General features: G+C 35.6%; 2 protein-coding genes and 1 pseudogene across 3 annotated transcripts; 2 read left to right on the top strand and 1 right to left on the bottom strand.

Annotated features, from left to right (window-relative positions):
* Positions 1-1,354: 1,354 nt before the first annotated feature.
* Positions 1,355-5,178, top strand: LOC115949734 (annotated as a pseudogene).
* A 1,110-nt stretch (positions 5,179-6,288) lies between these two features.
* On the top strand, positions 6,289-6,903 carry LOC115994226 (heavy metal-associated isoprenylated plant protein 19-like). The gene is made up of 3 exons (XM_031118289.1): positions 6,289-6,344; positions 6,455-6,536; positions 6,638-6,903. Exons 1-3 carry the CDS (start codon positions 6,306-6,308, stop codon positions 6,901-6,903), a joined length of 387 nt encoding a protein of 128 aa, XP_030974149.1. The 5' UTR covers positions 6,289-6,305.
* Positions 6,904-13,136: 6,233 nt separating this feature from the next.
* LOC115994532 (probable 1-deoxy-D-xylulose-5-phosphate synthase, chloroplastic) lies at positions 13,137-17,702 on the bottom strand. Of its 2 annotated transcripts, none has more exons than XM_031118731.1 (10): positions 17,254-17,702; positions 16,819-16,953; positions 16,539-16,703; positions 16,254-16,404; positions 15,531-15,802; positions 15,180-15,453; positions 14,511-14,818; positions 14,120-14,401; positions 13,737-14,021; positions 13,137-13,603 (listed from the first exon to the last, which is right to left on the bottom strand). In XM_031118731.1, the coding sequence occupies exons 1-10, from the start codon at positions 17,389-17,391 to the stop codon at positions 13,454-13,456; spliced, it is 2,160 nt and encodes a 719-aa protein (XP_030974591.1). In that variant the 5' UTR covers positions 17,392-17,702; the 3' UTR covers positions 13,137-13,453. The 2 variants fall into 2 exon arrangements, with proteins under 2 accessions (XP_030974591.1, XP_030974592.1); XM_031118732.1 differs by having other exon boundaries at positions 16,819-16,947.
* Between the last annotated feature and the right edge of the window lie 9,277 nt (positions 17,703-26,979).

Below are 26,979 nucleotides of genomic sequence, written 5' to 3'. Positions count from 1 at the left end.
AGACATGTAGAAGTTGTAGTCTTGTAGATGTTTTAGTTTTGCCTTTTGCAATTTTTTTCTTTTCATTTAACTCTTTTTTATTTTTTAATAAATGGGGCACACAACATTGCATTATGCCTTTATGTCAATGTTATGCACCTAGCACCTTGCCATGTAGTTTAAATATTTTTTAGGGAAAAAAAGTTTAAAAAACAAGTTGGGTCACTGGTTAGTTGGGTTGGGTCGGCCCAAAAAATGGGCAGGCCTCAGGTTGCCTTGTTTTTTATTCAGGCCAAAAAATTCGGGTTCGAGCCAGGTAAAAACGAACAATTTAGATCTAGTCAACAAATTTCGGCCTGTTTTGCCCTATCTACAAAATAATCAATAATAACCCTAAGGAGCCCAAATTGTGGAGGGCTCCAAAATTTTATCTAATTAGATTAGTTCTTTGATTCCCCCAAAAAATGGGTTAATTAAATGAATAAATTAAAGCCCAAATTATAGCCAAAAAATAAGGAAAACAAACGTAGAGAAAAATTTTGGGGAAAGGAGGCTAATGAATTATACCCAAAATATAAAAAACAGAAAAGATAAATTCTTTTTGACCTAGAAGCTGAAATCTCTCTCCCTCTCTCTTTCTCTTACAACAAAACATAAAAAAAAAACCACCAAAAATATGTTAATCTCGCTTGATTTTATTTTTTTTAATCTTTGCCTTAACCCCCAAAACGCATAGAGCTGCCCTGTCATTTGGGTTTCCTTTATTTATTTTTTTTTTTTATGGGCGAGATGTAAAAACATTGGTAGATTGGAATTATTAGTTCAAACACTCTATGGAAACAATAGAATAGATTCCCTTGGTTTTTGTATAATAAAAGAGAATTAAAATTGTGACCAAAATCTTCCCAAGAGAGCATCTTCAAATTTTGTACTTTTGTTTCATGTCGTTGTTGGTATGTTACATATTAGGGGTCTGTTTGGATACCGTTTATTTTACTCAAAACTGAAAACTTATTGTTGAAAACATTATAGCAAAATAATTTTTAAAATGCAAAATACTGTAGCAAACTTATTGCAAAATGCAAAAACGCAAAACACAAAAACGCATTAGGCAAACGCACGCTAGGTGTTGAACTAGGTGAAACCAGGATAGAAAACACCATCACTAGATGTTCCAAAATCTTTTCAATTAGTTTGAACAGACACACACACACACACACACACATATATATATATATATATATATGTATGTATATATATGTTCAAACTAATTGAAAGTAACCAAAGAGTCTAGAAAGTAATCAAGTTGCAAGACTAGTCAACCTGAAACTCTCTCTTGTGGTGTTAATTAAAGTTTTTACTGTTGCAGGCTTAGCTATTTTCTATCATTGATTAAACAATTAATTGTTTGTCAAAGAAGAAGGCCGCTAGCTCTCTATATAAGGATGCAAAGAGTGATAGCATTGCAGTGCAGTATAAACAAAGGAAAAAGAAATTCACCCAGAGAGAGAAAGAGATGAATATTAGCTTGAGTTCCTTCTTAATTCATATAATAACAGTGTTTGCAATTCAAGAAGCTTGCCATGGAGAACCATTGAGGCAAGATTATTACAGGTAGTGTTGTCCTTATATCGAGGACATTGTCAAGGAGGTCACTTGGAAATATGTTGCACAGGATTTGACTTTGGCGGCCACATTGCTGAGGCTACATTTTCATGATTGTTTTTTTAGGGTAATTCATGCATGCCTTTCTATATATATATATATATATATATATATATATATATATATATATATATCATACTCTACTATTAACATTACACATGCATCTCTTCAATTTTTTCCTCCAATTATCACTATTCAATCCACTTAACGTAAACAAAAATGGAATATAATATTTTACAATATCACACTCACGACATATGGGTCCAACCCACCTATAAGACCCACACACTGTAAGTGTGACACTACTTGTGAATTTGTAACATTAGATATTGCCTCCCTTTAAACTATCAGCATTACATTTACTTTCAACTTTTTAATGTTTTGTTATTTGTGCAATGTTAGGAATACAACTTTTTTTAATAGTCTATTTCACAATTTAATAGAGTGATAAGCTATTATTGTTATAATATCACTTTTATATAGACTCATCACTAATATCATTTTTACTATGTACTAATTGTAACATACCCTCTCAAATTCTCAATTATTACTGTGAAAAAGGTTGTTGAAATTTTATGCCAATATCTGCTCTTTTATCACTTAATCCTCTTTTCCTGTCAAGAAATCATCACATGTGATGGACATGCGAACAATAATTTGTTTAAAAAAAAAAAAAAAAAGAAGAAAGTGATCTCGCAAATTTTCTTAATTAATTTTACAAAAGCCTATCGAATGTATATATATTTGACCTTGAAAGTCAAAATGTGTAGAATCCTTCCTATATATCACATTTATTTAAACCATGATACTTAATTTGATAGTATTTCTAAGCATATATGTCTTTTGAATTATATGTTAGGGTTGTGATGCCTCAGTATTGCTTGACTCTACGACACAAAATACAGCTAAAAAGGATGCACTTCCAAATCAAACCCTGCAAAAAAAAAGTATTCAACATGGTAGACGATATCAAAGCTGAAGTAGAGAAGAAATGCCTTGGAATTGTCTCATGTGCTGATATCGTGGCCTTAGCTGCTAGAGACTCAGTTTCATTCCAAGTAAGCAAGGAGAAAATTGGCCTTTGTCCCTTTCGCGCAAAAAATCTAGCATTTTACCCTCTTTCCCAAACTAATTAGAGAAATACTTCTGTTTTGAAACTCGATTTTCTCAAAATCGAGTTTCAGCGTCACTATAGGCTCCTTAAAACGCCACTATAAGTTAAAAAATAAAAATAAAAATAAAAAACTTGCATGGAACTTGAGTTCATGGAGCTCGAGTTCCAAAACGCCATTATAGATCCTTAAAACGTCACTATAGGGCTCCTAAAAACGCCACTATAGGGCTCCAAATTGTTTTTTTTTTTTTTTAATTTTCAGTTTTTTATAACTCGATTATCCAAAAATCAAGTTTTAAATTGAAACTCGATTTTTAGAAAATCGAGTTTCAAAACAGGAGCATTTTCCTAATTAGTTTGAGAAAGAGGACAAAATGCTAGATTTTTTTTAAAAAAAAGGGCAAAAGTTCATTTTCTCCAAGTAAGCTTTGGAAAATTATTTAGTAATCTGGATCAATATTTGGACACAGTTCCATTTTTATTTATGTACAGCGAAATTATTAAGCTTAATAATAATGTTCTATGGATATAATCACTGCAGTATAAGAGATCATTGAGGGAAGTGCCACTGGGAAGAAGAGATGGAACCATATCACATGCTTCGGAAGCCATTGCCAACGTCCCTCCACTAACTTCCAATTTTGGTCAACTCAAACAAAATTTTGCTACCAAAGGCCTCGACGTTCTCAATCTTGTAGTTTTATCAGGTAGAACATAGAAAGAAAGAAAGAAAAGTTTAAATTAAATATTTGATTATCAAACCTTTGTTTCAAATTGTCTTTATGCTTTAAAATATCTTATTTTAGTCCAAGGAGAGAACCAAGATTTTAAGCTAGGGACTGGAGTACAATAAAAAAACAAACAAACAAAAAACTTCAAATAAGCATCTATATAATATTAACAAACTATCAATCAAGATAAATACACATAATTATTATTTCTTAATACATTTAGATATAATCATTTATCAACAAAGACAAAAAACACAAAACACCATTATTTTTTAATATATTATAGTGCAATCATCTATAAAATCTTGATTTATAGATTTTACTAGTTTTCAATTTATAAATATATCTAATTTACAAATATTAGTTATAGCTGCATGAGTTAACAATATGGGCTAACGGGTTGGGCTGATAATCTTGGAGGGGAGAGGTCCAACTATAAAAATGAAAAGATTATACCTAAAAAAATAATATATATAGGTCAAGTGGGGCCCGGCCCCTATGCCCACCCCACCCCTAGGTCCATCCCTGCTTCAGTCCGTAATTACTTTCAAAATAGTTTTTCTTTTTTTTTCTTTTTTTTTTTATAAACTATTTTCAAAATAGTTTCAAAACTGTCTCTATTGTCATTTTAAATGGAAAATACTAATCGTCACAAGCAAAATTTATACCGCATCATCAAAGAGACTTCGATTTTATAAATTCTATGTAAGTATTTTTCATCCATCAAATTATAATAATAACTTAAAAGGCCTCAAGTTAATGTTGAAGATCAAATATGTTACTTTAGCCACACCCAAACAAAAAAAAAAAAAAAAAAAAAAAAAAGTAATAGAAAACTAGAACATCTATTTTTGTATAACTTTTATGAGATTCATATAGGTTTAATTTTTTAACATAAAAGTAGCCTAATTAAGTGCCATGTGTTTGAAAGAAATTTATGAGAATTTCAATCGACCTAAGCTCTAACAGAAAAACGATCATCTTCATTTAAATTGAATTCATTTATAATTTAAATTAAAAAAATTAAATATAAGTCTATAACATTATTTAAAATTTTGAATGACATAACAATCTATAAAATTTTAGGTTTAAGAAATAAATTCTAACTATAAAATGGACTCTCGCCTTTTCAAATGAAATATCATGTTCTGACGCTAACTTATTAAAGCCGAAATATTAAATAGAGTTACCAAGTTTCATTTAGCCCATCTACTCGGCTATCGACTATACCATTATTACTATAATCTTTTTTATTCTTCTTTTTTGTGCTTCTTTTTTTTTTCTTTTTTCTTTTTCCTCTCATCTTAATTTAGCCCAAAACTAAAAATTTATCTATTGTTAGGTGCACACACCATTGGAGTTTCTCATTGCCCTTCTCTAAATTCATCGTATGCCGATTACTTGAAAACCAAAAGCAAGAATCTCTCAGACAATACAACTACAGTACCAATGGACCCTACAATCTCTGAATTTTTTTATACCCGTTGCTACAAAATTTTGCTAGAAAATGAAGGTCTTTTTCAATCAGATGCTGCACTTCTAACTGACGATGGTTCTTTAGAAGAAGTCAAAAAATTGCTTTCCTTCGAGCATTTCTTAGAGAAGTTTGCTCACTCTATGAAGAAGATGGGAGAAATCCAAGTGCTTACAGGAACTGAGGGACAGAGAAAAAAAAGTGTAGGGTGGTGAACTGAATTCTTGAAAGTTGTTTGATTTAATAACGTGAGAATATGTGTTTTATTTATATGAAGGTTTCTGTTTTCATTTTATCAAATTGTGATGAAGAATTTGTGATCTATTTGAGCACAATGTGAGGCTATAGATTTGTGAGAATAATAATCAAGAGGCTCAATGTTTGTAAGTGTGATTTGAAAAATAAAATTTTTCTTATTCTTAAGAATATGTTCGAGAATATAATTTCGTTTTATAAATTTTTGCAAAAGTATTCAATAAAATTTATAATTCAAGTAATACGATGGCTACAAATATCATACAAACATCAAGTTATTTAAATTCCTCTTTCATGTAAAAGTAATGTCACTTTTACTTAGACTCACTGCTTTTTTACATCACTCACAATCAATCACATCAGATAGTTGTTATCAAGAAAAAAAATCACATAAGATAGTTGTGAAAATAGGTGTGGTTTCATGTAAAAGTAATGTCATTTTTACATGGACTCACTACTTTTTTACATCACTCACAATCAATCACATCAAATAATTGTTATAAAGAAAAAAAAAAATCATATCAGATAGTTATGAAAATAGGTGTGGTTTCATGTAAAAGTAATGTCACTTTTACATGGACTAACTGCTTTTTTACATCACTCACAATCAATCACATCAGATAGTTGTTATTAAAAAAAAAAAATCACATCAGATAGTTGTGAAAATAGGTGTGGAACAGGTTATGATCTTAAAATTTTGAGAAATACTACATCTACAAAATTTTCACAATAATTTTATAACAAATCCTAAATAGTAAATTACTACTGGTCTCAATTTGAACTCACCAACAAAATTACTAATTTATCCACCAGTAACTCCTAATAATAATTGGTCACGTAAAATTTTTTGTAAAAATATTATAAACATCATAGCATTTCTCTACAATTTTTCATCCCAAAAAAAAAAAAATTGTTTATTTTCCGACCCAACATTATCGGCACCCTTGTGAATGATTCGCTTCTCTATAACGGTAAAACTGCCCAAAAAATCAATAAATTCCTAAATTACCCTTCTCGTTTAGAGCGGTCTCTTTGAACTTTTTCAATTACCATGCATTAGTTTTCTTCTCTATTTCTAACAGTTCCGATGGGAAAGAAAAAGAAAAAAGACGAAGTACCCGATAAGGTTTCTTAAATTATATTTATCATAATATCACCCCTTTTTTTTTTTGGGAATTTCTATTAAGAATCAAAGTGACAGAATTACATTTTCTTAATTATTTTTCAATGTTTTAGGTTGTTGTTGTCGAATACAAAGTGTCAATGTATTGTAATGCATGTGAAAGAACCGTTGCCAAAGCCATCTCCAAATGTAAAGGTACTCTTTTCTTTAAAACCCATAATTTTTTTTTTTTTTTTGGGTTTTTTTGTTTATGGTATTATTTATTTGTGTGTTTGTTAATTTTATATTTTTGTAAGGGGTGGAGAAATTTACGACAGACATGAAGAAACACAGGGTTGTGGTGACAGGTCGGATTGATCCACAAAAGATTCTGAAGAAATTAAAGAAGAAAACAGGCAAGAAAGTAGAGATTATAGTTAAGAAGGAAGGTGCATCAAAAGAATCTAATGAGGGGGTTTCAAAACTTGATTCTAACCCACCAATTTTGTTTGATTGTTGCAAAGATGACGAATGGTTAATGATGTTTAGCGATGAGAACCCAAATGCATGTTCCATCATGTAGATTAGATATACACGTTTATTACAGGTGTATTGTTTTTTTTTTATATATATAGTATCACTTAATATACAATTTAAATATATTTTTTTATTCATTTTCTCATTAGAGTAATGTGAAAATAATGAACCAAAGATTTGATTTGTCTAGAATTTTTCCAGGATATGTCCTCTCTTTTTGCATTGCTTTCCACTTAATTTTGTTTTCTCTGTTGTGCACCCTATTCCATTTCTTTTTAGAATTATTCCATTAAAAAGGGTTATTTTTAATTAATGGCATTCCATGACTGTAATTATAAAAATAAAAAATAAAAAACAATATTCTGAAATTGTATATTAACTATTTTATTATTTTTTAAGGAGGGGATTTGATTCGAACCAAGTTCTCCTCCAATAAAAAATTAGGTTATACCATAGAATTAGGAAAAAATTCTATATGCTTAATTTATAAAGTAAATTATGCCACATGTTATATTAGACAAAATAGGCCATATGCAGTATGTGAGGTGGACAATAATTTTCTTTTTCTTTTTTAATAATTTAATAGTCATAGTGGAGTTTGAGATTTGAAAACTGAATATCTTAATTATAAACATAGAAAATATCAACCAGTTGAGTTACAAAGTTTTTAACAATCGATTCTCCAATCATACATTCCAATAGAAAATGCTAAAACAACTTCCAATTTTAAAGTACTTATAAATTGTAATACACAGAAAATTCACTATATTTGCAAGACACCAGGCATAATTTATAATTTTAAAAATAAATGGAAAGTTTTCATAAAATCACTCAAAAAAATTTCCTGTAGCATATTTAATTGAACTCTTTTTTTTTTTTTTTTTTTGGTGAGCATCTTGTCAAATCCGCATCAACACTTTACTGATGTCAAATGCTAAGTAAACCACAAATCATCGTTAGTCTTCTTTTGGTTATGGAAAAGTAAGGCAAGGAAAAGTCAATAATATCTTACTTAGGCTTTTTTCCAACCAAAAAAAATGAATAAAAACATAGCTCAAATCGTTAAGGTCACTTTACCAAAGAGTTCTTCCCATCCTCTATAATTTGAAAAAAATTAAGATAGACTAAGCTACAGCTAGCACTCAAGTAAGAGTTTCTTAAAAATTTTATCAAATTTCACCAAATAACTTAGCATATGCTCCACTTGGTAGTCACAAATCCAAAATTACAATTGAGAAGTTAACAAGTTAAACCTCATATTCAAGCAGCACAAGCAAAAACCCTAAGAAAAAAGCATAATTACAAAAAGAAATGCAAAGTCCCTAAAACATCAAAACTAGTCAAAGCTAATAGATCTATTTTGCAAAGAATCAATCAAATACCTTGAATCGGAGAGAGCCTCCTGAACCATTGAAAACAAAGCTAGGGTCTCTCTCTCTATTTGTTTAGATTTTCAGCTCCAACCAAACCATTTATACATTTTGGTTTGCTTGATTTAAAATTTATTATTTATTCTAATTATTTTGATTATATATTAAAATTTTATTTTCAATATAGTAAAAATTACACACCATACACCATGGTTACACCAAATGACTGATTTTATCTTTGTGTTACACATTATGATTTTTTTTTTTTTTTTTTTTATCATGTGACTTGTCAAAATTGTTTAATTTACTAATTATTAATATAATTTCTATTTATTTATATATAATATTTAGGATAAATTACATATTTGGTCTCTATCCTATATACCATATTTCAATTTGATCCCTAACTTTTTAATTGTATCAATTTAGTCTCTAACTTTTTAGTACCATGTCAATTTATTCACTGCCGTTATCTTTTAGATGAAAATTAACGACGTGACTAATGGCCAAAATAAAAAATTAGCTTTTGTTGACGTGACAATAAACTAAAATTTTATTTTGAGCGTTTGCTATGTCAACAATTTTCATTCAAAATATAACAGTAAAGACTAAATTGACACGACACTTAAATGGTATGGACCAAATTGTCACAATTAAAATGTTAGAGACCAAATTGAAATATAGTGTAAAGGATAAGAACCAAATATGTAGTTTACCTCAATTTTTAATTAAACTATGCATTACATTGGAAATTGCAACTTAGGACTTTACTTTTTTATTTTTTATTTTTGGAAATGTTAACGGATGCTTTAAGGGCATTTGTTAGTGAACAATTTTAGGAAAGTTTTTATGGAAAAAGAGAAAAAACAATTAATGTTTTGACATCTTACCTTTTTCTCAACAAAAAAATTTAATGTTTTGACAATTTTTTCAATTTTCCATAAAAATTGTATAAAAACTTTTATAAAAATGATTTATTAACAATTGTCCTAATAGCATCCATTAACATAACCATTTATTATATATATATATATATATATATATATATAATAGGGCTTAGGTGACTAATGCAGTTTTGTCACCATATGTCTTTGTTAACGAAATAAAGACATATTGTGAGGAAAGGTTTCGTCACCATAACCTACTTTTGTTGTAGGGACATAATTTTGGACTTGAAACTTCCCACATACTTTCCAATGGAGAGAGATGGAGAGAACCATATAGGCCAATCCATAACCATTTTTAATTTATCACTGCCTCATCTCCAAAATAAATTATTGCAGCCATGTAACGCTGCAATAATTTATTTTGGAGATGAGGCAGTGATAAATTAAAGGGCATATAATAAGAAGTAAATGAAATCACGTGATCACATTTCAAATTTGTCTGAAAATTCTGAAGAGTTTTCCACTTTGGAAATCGAGTTTCAGCCATCCTTATTGGTTTCTCTTTCTGTCACTCGAAAATCGAAATGGTGTTTCAACCGATATAAATTTGGGATTTTCGTATAAGACGCAATTGCTATGGATAAGGTTCAATCTCCAAAACATTGAGACTCAGTACTCACAAGAGGCCATACCTTTATTTTTTTTGGCTTAATGTGGTAGCAAATCAATTGCTCGTGTTTGCCAACAAGATCTTCTTGCAAAATAGTTTTGGATTTTTGCTCCTTTTCTATTGACAATGTCAGTACTACTGGTAGGAAGATTCTTCCACCTTATGAATTCCCTCAAGAAGCTAGAAAGTTTGATAGATAAAAGATGCTACCATTTGTCTCTTCTTCTTTTTTCATAATTATTGATGTACTAATACATTATAATTGGAATAACGTCAATTCACATGGGTCTAATCCTAAAACAATTTTTATTAGCATTAGACAATCACAAATTCAAAATATATCATAATTATCATGAAAAAAGAAAATCACAATTTATTATATCATTAATGTAAAAACGATTGTAAAGAATTTTGTGTCCTAACTCCTCCAAGACCCCAATTCTAGAATAAATTCGACTGTCTATCTCATAATTAAGGCTGATATGTGAGTCATGATGATAGATATATCATAATCAAGGCTAATATGATATATTAGCCTCTCTTTTTTTTTAATACCTTTATAATAGATTTGATCATGATACATCTATCATCAGGAAAATTATTAGGTACTCTCGGAGTACCATAAATGCGTTTTTCCCCTTTCACATGAATGGTGGGTCCTACCATAAATTTAATTAGTAGGACCCACCATTCATGTGAGAGGAGGGAGTATACATTTATGGTACTTCTGGAGTACACAATAATTTCTCCTATCATCTTCTCCCACTATTTTCATTTTTGTTTTTGTTTTTGTTTTTGATAAAATCATCTCCCACTCACTAATAAACACGTCGTTATTGGAATGGAAAAGGTCCGCTAATTATGTGACACCTTATTTTGTTGGCACTTAGGCTTAAAGATACATGACATGACAATTGACAATGGCCATTGTTTCAACTTTCAATTTCATGACCGTCCCTCCACTCTTTTGTTGCTAACTTGCGATATGTGTGTGTATGTGTCAATGAAAGGATATATCCATGCATGAATGAAATTTGATTTGCATCTAGCCAACCTATCTTGAAATGACCTTTCACTGTCTAAGCAATAAGCAAACACTATCCCTCTATGTCCATATTCATCTAATCCCACCAAAATAGATGGTGGGGTTGGGAGACTCCATATATTGTTGAGGATTACGAACCTTTCAAATCAAAAGTTCTTTTAAATTGAGAACACGTAGTTCCACAAATTTACCATACGTGGCAAATTTGTTAGGTGAATAAAAAATAGTTAATCGAGCAGTCTAATACATCAAAGTTATGACAAAAAAAAAAATGTAATTCTAAAAACTACTATTTAAATTTGGTCATATAAGTGTATGTTTCAATGTGATTTTTTGCTAAAAGCTTTTCTTTTTAATAAAAAAATAATAATCAAAATGTGTATTTATTTATTAGTTGAAAGTTGGTTAAAGGATAATTTTATGTCTACAAACAATGAAAGTTTAAAAATTGTATAATAAACAAATAAGCTAAAAACTTAAAAGAAAACGTTATTAACAAATAGACACTTATACAGGAATATCAAGCTTCCATCTATAAAAATAAATAAAATAAAAAGGCAACAACAACAACCAGCCCCATAAAGCAGTCTTCACATATGGGATCCACACATTTGTGAATCTCTCATGCTATGAGAAGATGGTCTTATGAAACCGCTCCATGAAACACCTCCTTGCAAGTAATGCATTATAAAGTTTCCATTGATCATATAGTACCTCTTTTTGTTGGTTAAGGATCCCAACTCTCCCAGAATCATGTGTAAGACTGTTGCCAATCTCTAAGCAGCAGAGGTATATGACAGTTGCAAAACACCCAACAGAACTAGTGCACAGAATGCACAAGCTCAAAGACTTAGCTAGCTGTTTGACAAAGATTTCAAATGATTTTTTTCATGTCTTGTTCTAGGTGAGAATTGTCTAGAGCCTATAAGAGAAAATATACGCCTGTTGTATTTGGTGAATACTTTTAAACTTTCTCTCTGTTTTCACTCTAAGCTCTGGCTCTAAATAGAAATTAACCAAATCTTATTAATGCAGTAAGAAAGAATACAAGAAAATAATACATCAACTATACTCTGTTGCATGTATTATGTATACAAGAGTAGAGCTCTGTAACAAACTAAGAAACTGAATCCTAACTAACTACCAATTGCACAGTAGAAATGGTTTACACTACAGTTATGGCTTGTTAGGTTCTAAAAGTTTAGAACAATTGATAAATCGTGAACACAAACTTGTCTAGATATAGATCCTAGAGTCTATAGATATTATTAGACAATTCTTAAGGTGATACAAGTCAAGATTCAAGAATATACAAATTGCAAAAAGAAGAGTTCAGAAAATGTCTGGTTCGACCAATCAAAATATGGGTCTGCAAAATTTTAAGTTTGGCCCAACAGCAGTTCAAGCCCAAAAAGGATTAGGGTTTCAAATCTATTTCTCCTAGTATATAAAGGAAATCCTAAGCACGTTTTTATGAGACTTTTCAAAGAGAGACGAGTGTATCTATTTTGTATCTAGGGTTTTGTACCCAAAAAGCTCTCTCATATCTTCTACTGGTGTTATTCATTAAAAAATCTCAAGATCAAGTATTGTAGAAGTTGTTGCCTTCTCTAGTCATCAAAGGTGCTGATGATCTAAACTTTCAACGGTGGTCTTGGAGTCAAAAACAGGAGAGTTTGTGTTGTTAAACCTTTAGAGTCTTAAAGTCACAAGTGTGGGTGTTTGTGTTGCAAAGGCCTAATAGATAAAGAGTCTGTGGATTCGGAGCTTACATGTGGTCATGTAAATAAGTTCTACATGTGATAGGAATAGGATGTTAGTGGTCTAAATCTTATTGTAAACTATGATTCTCTATAGTAGATTTGTTTTTTACCTTGAGGATAGTTAGGTTAAATCATTCCCAGGTTTTTTACCGATTTGGTTTTCCTGGATCATCATATCGTTGTGTTATTTACTTTTCCGCTACTTTGCATGATATGATTATTTTGTTTTAACCTAGATCTGAATAATAAACTTAAGTATTCATTTATTTAATTAATTATATTAAACAATCTAGTTTACAGAGATCTAAAAACCTAACATGGCTAATTACAGATAGAATTAAAGCTTGATTAACATGCGCACAGATCCCATTGGCTCAACTAATTAAGTTGATTACGGTTATCGTAGGATTGCTAAATCAAAATGACTTCGTGTTGGAACTTTGAGGCATCTGCCGCTCAGATGAGTCATTTGAATGTGAATGTATGGCAATGCAAATATTTGCAATCCACAATTATGAAGCAGTATTTATCAAAGACTTTACTCTTCCAAAATTGACATGACTTTTACCATAGAACACAGAACTAGATTGCCAAACATTTTGTACCTAATTAATTAATTGACCATGCAACAGGCTTCAATTAGCTATGTTTCACACCTTTGATGCTTTTCCAATTAGAGTACCCTGGTTGTTCATAACAAGCGGATGCTGTTATTTGATGTACTGGATTGGATAGGTCCAGTATAGGTTACATTTATAAGTTGACACTACTTTACAAAAAATGATAGAAGAACGTTACATTACAGCTTTAATTTGTACATTGTTGGAAGTGTAAAACCAGGACCTCTTTTAAAGTTTTCTTTTAAGACATGATCTCCAGTGCCTCTCTTGTTTGTCCAATTATATTGAACACTGTTGCTGCAATATGATATGGTGTAAGGCCCGCGTCAGTCAATTGATCAGCGGGTGATCCATGGTCAATGTACCGATCAGGCAGAACCAGAGGTCTCCACTGCAAAGGTGGCACAAAGTGAGTTATCATAAGCTGAGTTCACCACTAGTGTGTTCATAGAAATATCACACTTTAGTGTTTCAGTTCAATTTCTAAAATTGCCAAAATTCTGCAACAATATTTAGATTCATACCTTTACTTCACCATCAAGAAGGCCATCAAGGGCCAGGAACTGAGCAACATGAGACCCAAATCCCCCAATTGATCCTTCTTCGACTGTAATTAAGTACTCATGTGATTTTGCTAAGCTGCGAATAAGGGCACGATCCAATGGTTTGCAAAAGCGTGCATCTGCAACTGTGACTCTTAAGTCACGGGATTCCACTAAAGATGCTGCAGCCAAACAGCTCTGAACTGCTGTTCCATAGCCCAAAAGTGCCACTCTTTCACCCTCTATCAGTATCCTGCCTTTTCCAACCTGTAAGAAAATGACAATCCATTTCCAATTTGTTTAGAAGTACATTAAAATATTTCTTGACTATTGGGACAGATAGCAGACTCTCAGATGAAAGTTACCTCAAGGGGAATGCCTTTATTCCCAGGTGGTAGCTGAACACCAACCCCATTCCCTCTTGGGTATCGGAAACAACTGGGCCGGTCATCTATTGCAGCGGCAGTGGCAACCATGTGAAAGAGCTCTGCCTCGTCAGAAGGAGCCATAACCACCATGTTGGGGAGGCAGGCCATAAAGGTGACATCAAAAGCCCCACAATGTGTGGGACCATCTGCTCCAACCAGTCCAGCTCTGTCCATTGCAAATCTCACCGGCAATTTCTGCAAATCCACATCATGTACTACCTGTGTATGAACCAATATCAGTACTATAATTACCATTACAGAATATCATTTTAGAAAGTTCTCAATTGAACAATGATAAGGAGAAAGTTAGAGAACCATTCGGACTTGCCTGGTCATAAGCCCTTTGCATGAAAGATGAATAAATTGCACAGAAAGGTTTAACACCTTCACATGCCAGACCTGCAGCAAAAGTAACTGCATGTTGTTCTGCTATCCCAACATCAAAGCATCTTGTTGGGAAACGGCGTAGAAATTGATTCAAGCCTGTTCCACCTCCCATTGCAGCATGGATTGCAACAATATCTTTGTCAATTTCTGCTTCTGCAATCAAAGCCTCTGCAAAATATGTTGTGAAAGACTGTGTAGGTGCCTTGGTTTTGAATTGCTTTCCAGTTGCTGGATCAAATTTGGCCACTCCTGCAAAAGCAAGACCAAGTGTGTTCATCACTAAGCAAGAAAAAAGAAATATAACACACTCTTGTCTGACTATATACATCATATATCTTTTACAAAGCAAATTAAGGAGGACAATTTTTCTTTGCATAGAATTTCAAACAAACAACATTGTTTTAATAGTCTTTTTAGATCTAGTGAGACCTAATAGTGACAAGTTTGTGCACTCAAATGCTAAGAAGATCCCAAGTAAAGAGAAAAACTAAGAAAAATAAAACCAAAATATATCAATCCCATGTAAAGTCAAAATCCTCACCCAACCACCTTTTTCATTTTTCTTTTAAATCATTAAAAAAAAATTTAATGGTAATGGTCCTGTATTTACCATGATACTTGTCTGCTGCTTTCTCTGCATATGGGTATCCCCGGCCTTTCTCAGTAACAACATGGATCAGAACTGGACCCGTTGTTTTGGTACTTTTAACCTCTTTGAGAATGGAAATAAGATCATCTATGTTGTGACCATCAACAGGACCTATATAATAGAGTCCAAGCTCTTCAAAAAGGGTTGATCCGGAACCACTGATCATCCCACGGGCATATTCATCAACTTTAGCAGCCAGTTCATGCATGGGACCACCAATTTGTTTAGTAACTCCCTGTAACAATCTCAGTCAGAATAAAAGTAATCCCAGTTTCAATTTCTTTGTAATCACTCAAGTCCATTGTTTCATACCTTGGCAACCTCTCTTAGTTCTCTGAGAGGCCTGTTAGATTGCAACCTACTGAGAGCACTGCTTAAAGCTCCTACAGGTGGTATTGGCCCATCTAGAGTAGCAGTAGGTAAAGAAACCTGTTTATTGTCATTAAGAATAACAATCATGTCTGAGTCAAGGTACCCAGCGTTGTTCATGGCTTCATATGCTTGCCCTGCAGTCATGGCACCGTCACCTATAACAGCAACTACATTATTCCTCCTTCCTTTTAGATCCCTCCCCACAGCCATTCCTGTTTGCACAACAACATACCAAAGGTTAAAACCAAGAAGAGAATCAAACTTTATGCACTATGAATTTTAATTGTGATAGAGAGATCAGCCAGTCATTGATAATCAATCGATTGTATTTCCAAGGAACAGTTAGCATGTTATATCATGAAGAATCTGCATGATATACAACTTCTGAGTTATTTAAATCTATCAGCATCCCGCAAATAACCATATGAACAAATAATAGAGGAGGCCACTTTCTTTAACTTTGAAGAAACATAAATCTTTGGAAGATGGAGAATAAGTTAACCATGGAATTGTTGTCAAAATTGAATTATGTATCATCTTATGCTGTAAATGCAATTCTTAAAAGAGGTTTTAGTCTAACAATAAGATAAACAGCTGCATATACTGGAACATATTGAATTTAATGTGTCCTGAAACTGAAATTGAAGCATAACAGATAAGTACCCAGTCCAGCTGAGATGGTGGTAGAACTGTGACCAGTGCCAAAGCAATCATATTCACTCTCCGAGCGCTTTGTGAACCCTGCTAACCCATTTGTCTGCCTGATAGTGTGCATCTTACCTCTTCTCCCAGTCAAGATCTTGTGTGGGTAAGACTGCAAAATCAGTAAAAGTAACAATCAAATTAAGAACAATTGTCCTATTGATATTTTCTTTTTTGAGCTAGATTAAACAAGTTTGAACATTAAAGCTTTATCAAAGGAGAACTTAAGGAAGGTGAGATTGGAACCTGATGACCAACATCCCATAATATCCTATCTTGAGGGGCATTAAAGACATAATGGAGAGCGACAGTGAGCTCAACAACACCAAGGCTTGAGCCAAGGTGACCTCCAGTTTTAGAAACATTAAAGATAACATCAGACCGCAGTTCATCTGAGAGTTGCTTCAGCTCCTGTATCAAGGTTTTGAATGATGTTATTACTTATTTTTATAACTGTCATACAACCATGATAGGCTCCTCTTGAAATGAAATTGTAATAGCCATATATATGTTTGTAGTTTTGTACCTTCACAGATAGATTTTTCATGTGAATTGGATAGTTTATGGTATCCAATAACGGAGTTGGCGGCCTCTGTGAGTGATACTCATCTTTTTCTGAAAGTGATGCACAAATCCCACCTGGCCTTTTCCTGACCTGTATCTAATCAGAACAAAACACAACCATTTCTTTCAATAAGTTTATGCTTCTTTGGACATTTAAAATAGCAGAAATTTAAAAATCAAACCCAAAAAAGACACACACACACCCCTCCCCCACAAAACATAATTCAAGTTCAACAAAAGTTTAAAATGACAAGAAGATAATAATTAAAGATAATGACAAAATGAAAAAGACCCAGTTTTCCTTTGTCAGTTCAGCCACATGGGTATTCCTTCATACATGTAATAAGTGTGTTTGTTTGATAAACAAACAACAAATATATATGAACATAACTCAAACCTGATTGAGCTTGTGCTGAAATTGGCACTGTAGATCTGTTCCCAAGGTAAAGTGAGATGAAAATGAAGCAACTTTTTGAGGATCTGAAGCAGCTGCCCTGCTCACATGGGCAGGAAAAGAAAATGCACAAAGAGCCATTGCTAACTGCTAACCAAGTAACAACAGCAATAACGAAGTACACAGAAGAAAACCCAATGAACTTAAAGACTAATACTTTAGCTCAAAGCATGAAGAACCCAGAAAAGAAAACAAGATAAGCAAGGATTGGTGCTACTGTTTCCCCACTAATAAATGCTGGTTGTTAGTGGTGGTGGAGTTGAATAAATAAGAAAGAGAATGTGTTTTTATTAAGTGCTGAAGAAAGAGTGTGTGGTCTGAAAGTAGCGGAAGTGAAAGACACTGCTTCAGACACCGAATTCTGTTCTGCCAAATCCTAACTGGTATAAACTTTTGTAACTTTTGCTCCTATATATGGGAAAAATTGTAGGCCCAGCGCCATTTCAAGGACCCCTATGGCTGGCCAATTCTCATTGGACCACGTCACCAAAAATCACAAACAGATAGATTGAAAGATAGAAAGATGGGGCTGGGGCTGGGGGTGATTGTAAATAGCAATGTTTCCGAGACAATAATTTTTGTAATATTTTTATTCATAATTTTTAATGATTATTATTTTCATTCATAGTTTTTTTTTTTTTTGAGAATCAATTTTTTTTTATTCATAGTTAATATCACTTTTTAGCTATTATAAAAAAAATTTAAATTTTTTTTGTCTTTATATGTATATGTTTGAAAAATGATTATTTCTTTGTTTCCTTTTCATTTTTATTTTAAATTATTTAACTTTTAAATTTTAAAAAATAAACTAATTTTTTAACTTTTTGTTCCGGATAAACAAGTTATCAAAATAAACAATTCTTAAATATAGTATATGAAGTTTTTATTACTTTATTTTGATGAGACAGTCCACTCCTTTAACTAATGGTAGATTTGACTTGCATGTGTATTGTTATTAAAGTGCCTAACAGAGTGGACATTGGCATTGCACGAGAGTTTGTGCTTCTTCTTTTTTTAATACCATAGAATTTTTTTTTAGGGGAAACATAATTTATTTAATTAAGAAAAACTAGCGATGTCAGTTTGGACAATAGAAAGAAAAAATGGTGAAATATCCTCCATTCATACAACAAAATTCAAAATATATAAAACATGTCGAGTCAAGTTATGAGCAACCTTATTACCTTCTCTCTTTACATGAGAGTAATGTAAGTTAGTAATGATGATGCCAAAAATCGTTAGTGAGTCACACGGTCCTCACATACTCTAAACAGAACCTATGAAACAGAAACAAAGAAGACCTTAAAAAGAGTACCGATGTGATACCGGCCAAATACCCTCTGAAAGTTAAATTCAAGAGAATTTCTACAATTCTAGAGTGCCAGAACTGGGAAAATTACGCATCTCTTGATTTGTGAGGGTTTTTGGGTTTTTATAGTAGTGTAGAGCTGACTTTCGTTTTTTGGTGGAGAAAGCATTTCCTTGTAGAGAAAATTGTCATTAATACTCGTGTTTTACGAGATCCTTTCCTTGTAGATATTCCCCTGATTAGGGTTGGGCATAAAATACAAGATATTTCTATGTATAGACATTCGTGGGGACCAAGCCAGGTCACGCTGGGATCGTCAGTTTACTAGACCCGTCAGTCTTGTGGTCCGTTGTTGCTTTGCTTCCCGTGAATGCGAGGCAGACGAGCCTTGTCATCGTCCACCTAGTAGGTGTCGTCGGCCTATCAAAGGTCCCCCGTCACCTTAAAGCTAACGACCATAAAAATAAAATAAATAAATAAAACCCCGTCTACCTTGCATGTTGAAAACGTCCCCATTGGCTACCCCCTACTCAATGGCTCAATCGATTCCAGTTAACGGGTCATGAAGTATAATCATTAACTACAATTTTTTATATTATTATTTATCTTTTTGAAAGGGGTGTCATTAATTGTTCTTGAGCAGTGTTAGTACATATGTGAATCATGTTAGGAACATATGTCATTTAAAATTGGCTAATCCTATAACAAAACACATTTTACTTGTAATTGGGTAGATCTAGGATGTGTTTAATACTTCAAGAAACAAGAGTTCAAGTCCAAATGTTGAAACCATGCAAATCTATCCAAGAAGCAAGTGAAGAAGTGCTGGATTTTAAAACTCGGCAGCTAGCTCAACAGATAGCATCTATCGAAGTTTAAAAGGCTTGTTTAGCCCGATGCTCAACAGCTGCTCAATAGATAACCTATCTATTGAGATTTACGAAAATCAGTTTTTCAGCTTGATTTCACACTAATCCGTATATACATGTTTAGGCTTTCTTTTCTCACAACCCTAAACATATATAAGGATTATTTTAAAAGCCATCACAGCTGATGCAAGTGAGTATAACTTGATGCAAAGGTTTTTTACAGGCATATTGTGACCAGAGACATATGCCATAGTTCATCTTTCTCTTGATGAAGTTGCTGCATTTGTACGTCATAGGGTTTTGTAACCAAAGAGTTTCGTGATCATCATCGTGTTGATAAACTGAAGAACTTTGCAACCAGCGTCCTTCTCAAGTTGGTGGTTAGTCACGTACTTGGATTCGTGCATCAATTGGTTAGTCACATACTGGGAGCCATGCATTAAAAATGAGAGATTGTCACTACAGAACAAGTCCAATTGGGAATTAGGGTAAGAGTTCAACTGTAGGTTGGTATAAGGTACTGGGATTCCTTTACTTGTAACCGCTTGTTGTGATAATTGTGGATTCTCAGGAGTGGTGACCTTAAAATCACCTGGTGGGGTTTTGCCTTGGAGGTTTTCCCCATTCGTAAACAAATTACCATGTCAACTTTATTTTCCGCTACATATTAACTTAATTGGTGATTTGTTTGTGCTAACATGCGCATTGCATGTTAATGGAATTAATTAATTAACTTGGCTAATTAATTGATTATTTTATCACAATGGGCCAATACATTCTTGACCTATCAAGTAGCCTTTATTAAATGCTAGAAGACACGTGGCGTTAGTCGGTTGGCCTTGTTTCTAATCAAAAGCGTCGCTTCATATGTCGTGCTTCTTCGTCCTATAAATTGTCCTTTACCTCCTCCCATTTTTCCTTATTTCATCTTTGAAAGCCTTAAGAGAAGTAGAGTTGTCATACCGCCATCCAAGCTATCCGGCACTTGCTGCCCCTCGACCTTCGGAGGGATCATCGCTTTTGATCCGTCCATTTTTTCTTGTAAGTTCTCTTCACTTTTATTTATACTTTTGCAACCCGTCGCCTTTTATGTTTTGAGACTCGTCAAGATAGGTTCTTAGAAAAATATCTTTGTTTCTTGTAGGTGGATAGATGTCAGATAGGGAAGCGACGAGTGAACTATCATCATCAATCTGTGAAGGTGCAAGCTACGATAAGGTCTTTCCATCAGGGCACGAGCCTAAGGAAGATTTCCCTCGGTCCCTAGAAAGGGAGCCATCTACCCAATCCTTGAGTGATGAAAATGAGGAAGAGGATGAAGGAGACGTCGAGGGCAATGATTATGATGAGGGAGAAAGGAATGAAGAGGATGAGGACAATGAGGAGGACAATGTGGACGACGAGGGGACCTAATCTAAGGGAGGAGATTCAAAGGGTTAGGAGGACGATGGTGCCCGTCCCTTCATTCTTCCTTTGATATGGACAATTAATGACTTTTACTCGACAATGTCCAGCAAGGTGTTCAACACCCTTCGTGATCGTTACCAAATCCCCGAGAAAATCCCAATCTTTTTTCCTAGAAAGTTCGAACAGTGCTATTCTGGGAAGACTGCGAACATTGGCATGTATGATGCTATGTTTGCTGCAGGATTGAGACTGCCACTGATGAAATTACATCATCAGTTGGCCAACTACTTGGGCTTATCCATCAGCCAAAAAGCTCTTAATGCTTGGAGAATATTCATTGGAGTTAAAATAATTTTGGGTCAGCTTAATGGTGGGAACCGTCGTCTTACCCTCAACGAGTTCTTCAATTACTACAGACCCCAGCACATCTCCTTGTCCCAAGGAATCTATCACTTCCTAGCGAGGAAAACGTCGCTCAGGCTAGTGTCGAACATGCCTGATTCAAATAGAAATTGGAAGAATAGATATTTTTTTGTCCAAGGGACGGACTGGGTGTGCAAACGGGAGGAATGGGACAGTATGCCTCACGAGTTTGATAATACATGGGGTATTGTAAGGGATTCAGGTGTGACGTCATTCGCCTTTTTTTTTTTTATCCTTGCTTTATTTGTTTTGTTATGTGTTTAACATCGTCTATTTTTCCTCTTCTTTCAACTCAGGTCCGTCCGCAGATTACCGATGAGCAGAAGGCTTTCATTCATCATGTGCTAGAGATCCCTTTGAGCCAAAGGAAGTTGGAAAGACCTCGTCACTCTAAACACCCTCCAGGCCTATTGCAATGGTACTGAACCATCCCCTACAGTCCGCAGATTAAACGACTACTCCTGTCAACATAAGTTTTGATTTCCTTGCCCACTTCCTGTCGTCTGTCTTTTACTTTCTCTAACGTCTATTCTTTTTCTTAGCAAAGATGGAAGTAGGGAGGCAAAGGGCACTGGTGAGGCAATCTGCTACAGCATGCAAGCAGCGACAAAAGGAAAAGTCCTCGGCGTCTACCTCCAAGGTCGTCGCTAAGGGGACATTGAAACGAAAGAACAAAGGCAAAGATGACCATCCGCAAAAGAAGGGGGCAGGCACCCTCGTCGGTGACAAGCAGCTGAAATAGTCATCACCTCCCAAACATAGCCATGGGGTTGGCAAAGGGCTGATGATGGGGAAAGGTCTCGTCGCTTAGGGCGTCGTCCGCCGGCTGCTTACGCATAAGGAACATGCCGTCGAGATGGTTGATTCAATCATCAAAGAGACAGACTTGGACTCTTACGCTGATCAGACCACGGAGGACTTAGGGGCGTTAGGCCTCTTCGACTTGTCTAAGGTATGTTCCTCTCAAGCTATGTTTTTATGCGCTACTTGTCCATTCTTTTTCTAACAGATGTCTTGATTTAGGCATTGGTGTGTATGAGGGCGCTTCAAGACAAGTACGTTACCAGTGATGAGGTGATTCGTCGGTACCGAAAGCATCAGAAGATCAAGAATAAGGAACAAGACCAGTATAAGAAGGCCATCTGTATCCTCAACGAGGAGTTGACGGCTAAAACTGCTAAACTGAAGGAAGAGCCTCGTCTCTAAGAAGAAGCGGAGAAGGCGAAGGCAAGTTTGACAACGGGATTGATGACCCTCCGTGAACAGATGGATAAGGCCAAGGCCGACGCCGTGGCGGAATTCAGAGCTTCCCAACCCTTTATCGATGCTTGCAGTATCTACTATGGTGACGGATTTTACGACTGCTTATAGCAAGTTGGATCCGTCTACCCCAACCTTGACCTATCTAAGATCACCCTTGATGACGTGATACTGACGACTCTAAGGGGTGGTGATACCGTAAACGAAGAATCTAATAATTTCTCTCACACAGAGAATATCCCGTAAGTAATACTTAGGCTATTTCTAAGGACCGGGTACCCGTCGATATCCATGGTCGTCTACCTACCCCATAGGTAAGACTTAGAATATTTTGGGGTATGCATGGGCCATCCACCTAAGGAATTACATAACCCACTTATATGAACTTTAAGTTATCTCTTGGGATTTCCTTGTATCCGTCCACTTAAGGACTTGTATGCATTTCAAGGTATCCCTTGAGATGTATCCATCCACTTAAGGGCTAGTATATGTTTCTAAGGATGTGTCCATCCACTTAAGGACATATATATACTTCAAGGTATCCCTTGGGATTTCCTTGTATCCGTCCACTCAAGGACTTAGTCGTAGATACGTTTTTTGTAGAAATGTATGTATGCGCATGATATATCTGAATAACTCCTCTTATTATGGTAAACAGGTGCATAAGCCAAAAAAATGTTCTAAAAAAAATAAAAAGCCGCCCTTTAAGCTAAAAGTACTGTAGACAATAAAATAACTAGAATGAAATAAACTGGAAGTGAGGAGTGGTGGCATATATGCTACTGTCTACTGGTAATATTTCTCTAGGTGTTCGGTGTTCGGTGTTCCATGGATGATGCAACTTCTGACCGTTGAGTGTTTCTAGGTGGTAGGTGCCCTTCCTTTGCCATGAGGTGATTCTGTAGGGTCCTTCCCAGTTGGGTCCTAGCTTTCCTTGGGAGGGATCTTTTGTGGCGTTTGACACTTTCCTTAGGACAAAATCTCCAACCTGGAAGTCCTTGTGCCTAACTCTAGAGTTGTAGTGCTTGGTCATGAGGTTCTGTTATCGTGCTAACCTTTGTTCAGTTGTTGCTCTGACCTCGTTCACTAGGTCCAGTTGTAGGCGCATAGCCTTGTCATTCCTGCTCTCATCATGATTCTCCACTTTAAAGCTTGTGAGTCCGATCTCAGCAGGGATAACAGCCTTGCTCCTGTATGCTAGTCAGAAGGGTGTTTCTCTTATGGGTGTTTTGGCTTTCGTCCTATACGCCCCCAGTACACTTGGCAACTCATCTAGCCATATACCCTTTACCCCCTCAAGCTGAGTCTTGATGATTTTAAGCAAGGATCGGTTTATGACCTCAACTTATCCGTTGGCCTAAAGGTGAGTGGGTGAGAAGTAATGATTCTTGATTCCCCAATTGTGAGCAAAAATCCCTGAATGACTCGTTATTAAACTTCTTTCCGTTGTCCGAGACCAAGACGGTAGGGATTTCGTACCTGCAAATGATGTTTCTCCAGACAAAGCTTCGCACGTTTTTCTCTATGATGGTGGCCAGGGCTTTAGGTTCCACCCATTTTGTAAAGTAATCTATACCGCCCAGTAGGAACTTTAGTTGTCTTACTGCTATTGGGAATGGGCCCATGATGTCCAACCCCTATTGAGCAAAAGGCCACGGGGCCGTCATCTGAGTAAGCTCTTCTATTAGCTGCCTAATGATGTTGCTAAATCTTTGACACTTGTCGTAGGTTTTGGCATAAGTTTAGGCATCCTTCTATATGGTAGGCCAATAATATCCTGCTCAAATCAGCTTATGCACTAACGACCGTGATCCCAAATGGTTCCCGCAAATTCCTTCGTGAACTTCACTCATGACATAATCTACTTCCTCAGTGGTTAGGCATCTTAGGTATAGTCGGGAGAATCCTCTCTTATACAGGATGTTTTTTATTAGGACAAATCATGCCGCTTGGACCTTCAACTTCCTTGCGGCCTCTTTACCATCGGGTAGCATGCCGTCTCTCAAATATGAAACTATTGGTGTGGTCCAATTGTCTTCCGAGTCTATTTCCTGTACACCCATGCCATCTATCAAGGGCGAAATCTAAACAAAAGAAAGTACCTTACTTGAGATGAGCATGTGTTCTGCTAATGCGACCTTGGCAAGACGGTCTGCTTGCTTGTTCTCTTCCCTTGGGATTTAAACAAACTTGGCCTGAAGGTTGCCTACCTGCTTCCTTACTTGCTCCAGGTATTTCTTCATTCGTTCACCTTTGCATTCGTAGTCATCGTTCACCTACCTTATGATCACCTAAGAATCGCAACAAACAACCATACTTGTGGCTCTTGCTGCTATGGCGAGATCTAGTCCTGCCACTAAGGCTTCATACTCCACTTTATTGTTGGTCGTAGGGAAACCAAGATGAACCATGCACTCGATCTCGTCCCCTTCTAGAGAGTGGATCACTATTCCTGCTTCATCAGCCTACCTATTAGACGATCTGTCCATATGAATACACCATTGAGGAATTCCATGATGAAGTCAACAACCACCTGTCCCTTCACTGCAATGCGCGAGCAGTATTTAATGTCAAATTTGCTCAACTTGATTGCCCATAGCACCATCCGTCAAACAGCTTTAAGATTACTCTTTGCTCTCCGTAGGGGCTTGTCTGTCAGGACGACCATTGTATGGGCTTAGAAATAGGGCTTAAGTTTGCGAGCTGCGGTAATTAGGGCAAAGGCTAGATTCTCCATTAGGGGGTACCTTTCCTCTATGCCTCAGAGCTTTCGGTTAGTGTATTACACAGGCTTCTGCACTTTTTTCTCATCTTTGACCAAGGCTGCACTGATCGCAACTGAGGAGACGGGTAGGTAGAGAAATAGCTCCTCCCTAGGTTTGGAAGGACTTAGCAATAGCAGGGAAGAGAGGTATGCTTTTAGGTCCTCGAATACTTGTTGGCATTCGGCCGTCCACTCGAAGGACTTCTTCAATGTGTGGAAGAAAGGTAGGCATTTGTCTATTGCCCTTGACACGAACCTATTCAACACCGCTACTTTGCCGTTGAGACTTTGCACTTCTTTTACATTCCTAGGTGGTGCCATCTCCATTATGGTCCGGATCTTGTTTTGGTTGACTTTAATGCCTCTCTGAGACATCATGAACCTTAGGAATTTCCCAGCCGTTACCCCAAATGCGCACTTGCTTGGATTGAGCTTCATGTTATAGGAATAGAGGGTGTCGAAGGTCTCCTTGAGGTCCTCCAAATGATGATCTTCCCGTTGGCTTTTCACTAGCATGTCGCCTACGTAGACTTGGACATTCCTTCAATTTTTATTGTGCAAACATCTTGTTCATGAGCCTCTAATACGTTGCTCATGCGTTCTTGAGACTAAACGACATCACTTTATAACGCCTTGGCTGGTGATGAATGAAGTTTTCTCTTGGTCAGCCTTGTCCAGACTGATCTAGTTGTAACCAGAGAACGCATCCATGAAGCTCAATAACTGGTGTCTTGCCGTTGAATCCACCAGGATGTCAATCCATGGGAGTGGGTACGTGAAGTCTACACACATCCTTCACTTTCCGCTGGCCTTCTTAACCATCACCATGTTATCTAGCCAATCAGGATAGTATACTTTCCTTATGAACTCTGCATCCTGTAACTTGCGAACCTCTTCCGCTATAGCTTTGTCTCATTCTTAGGCAAACACCCTCTTTTTCTGATGGCCAAGGGAAAAAGAGGGTGATACGTTCAACCTATGAACCATAATTGAGGGGTCAATCTCGTGCATGTCTTCATGGCTCTAGGCAAAAACATCCTGGGTCTCTCTTAAGAAGGTCATAAGCACTTGGCAAATGGGTGGACTGGCGAGGGTGCTGATCCTAGTCGTCCGCTCAGGTCTGGAATGATCAAGAAGTATCTCCTCCAACCCCTCAACGGGCTTTGCAACTGTCCGCTGCTCCTCTATGCTAAGTGTCTGTAAGTGGTCGTCCATCTCCAACATCACTATGTAACACTCGCGTGCTGCCACTTGGTCTCCCAGTACCTTTCCTACACCGTACTCGGTGGGAACCTAATCATCAGGTGATAGATTGAAGTCACGACTTTCCACAAGTTGAGGGTAGGTTGGCTCAATATGGCGTTGTAAGCGAATGAGCAATCGACGACAAGGAAAGTCACATTCTTGGTGATCTATTAAGGTTAATCTCCGAACGTCACAGGTAGTGTAACTGCCCCTATGGGGTATACTTTTGTGCCTCCAAAACCAACAAGTGGTGCATTAGTCGGTACAAGCCGTTCTTTCCCGATTCTCATCTGTTGGAATGCCAGGTAAAAGAGAAAATCAGCAGAGCTTCCATTATCGACTAGGACCTAATGGGTGTTGTAGTCTCTCATTTGTATGCTAACAACGAGAGC

The sequence above is a fragment of the Quercus lobata genome, chromosome 6 (assembly GCF_001633185.2).
Source record: "Quercus lobata isolate SW786 chromosome 6, ValleyOak3.0 Primary Assembly, whole genome shotgun sequence".
Classification (NCBI taxonomy): Eukaryota; Viridiplantae; Streptophyta; class Magnoliopsida; order Fagales; family Fagaceae; genus Quercus; species Quercus lobata.
The sequence above is the reverse complement of the archived record's forward strand: the minus strand, read 5'-3'. Positions and strand labels throughout refer to the sequence as shown.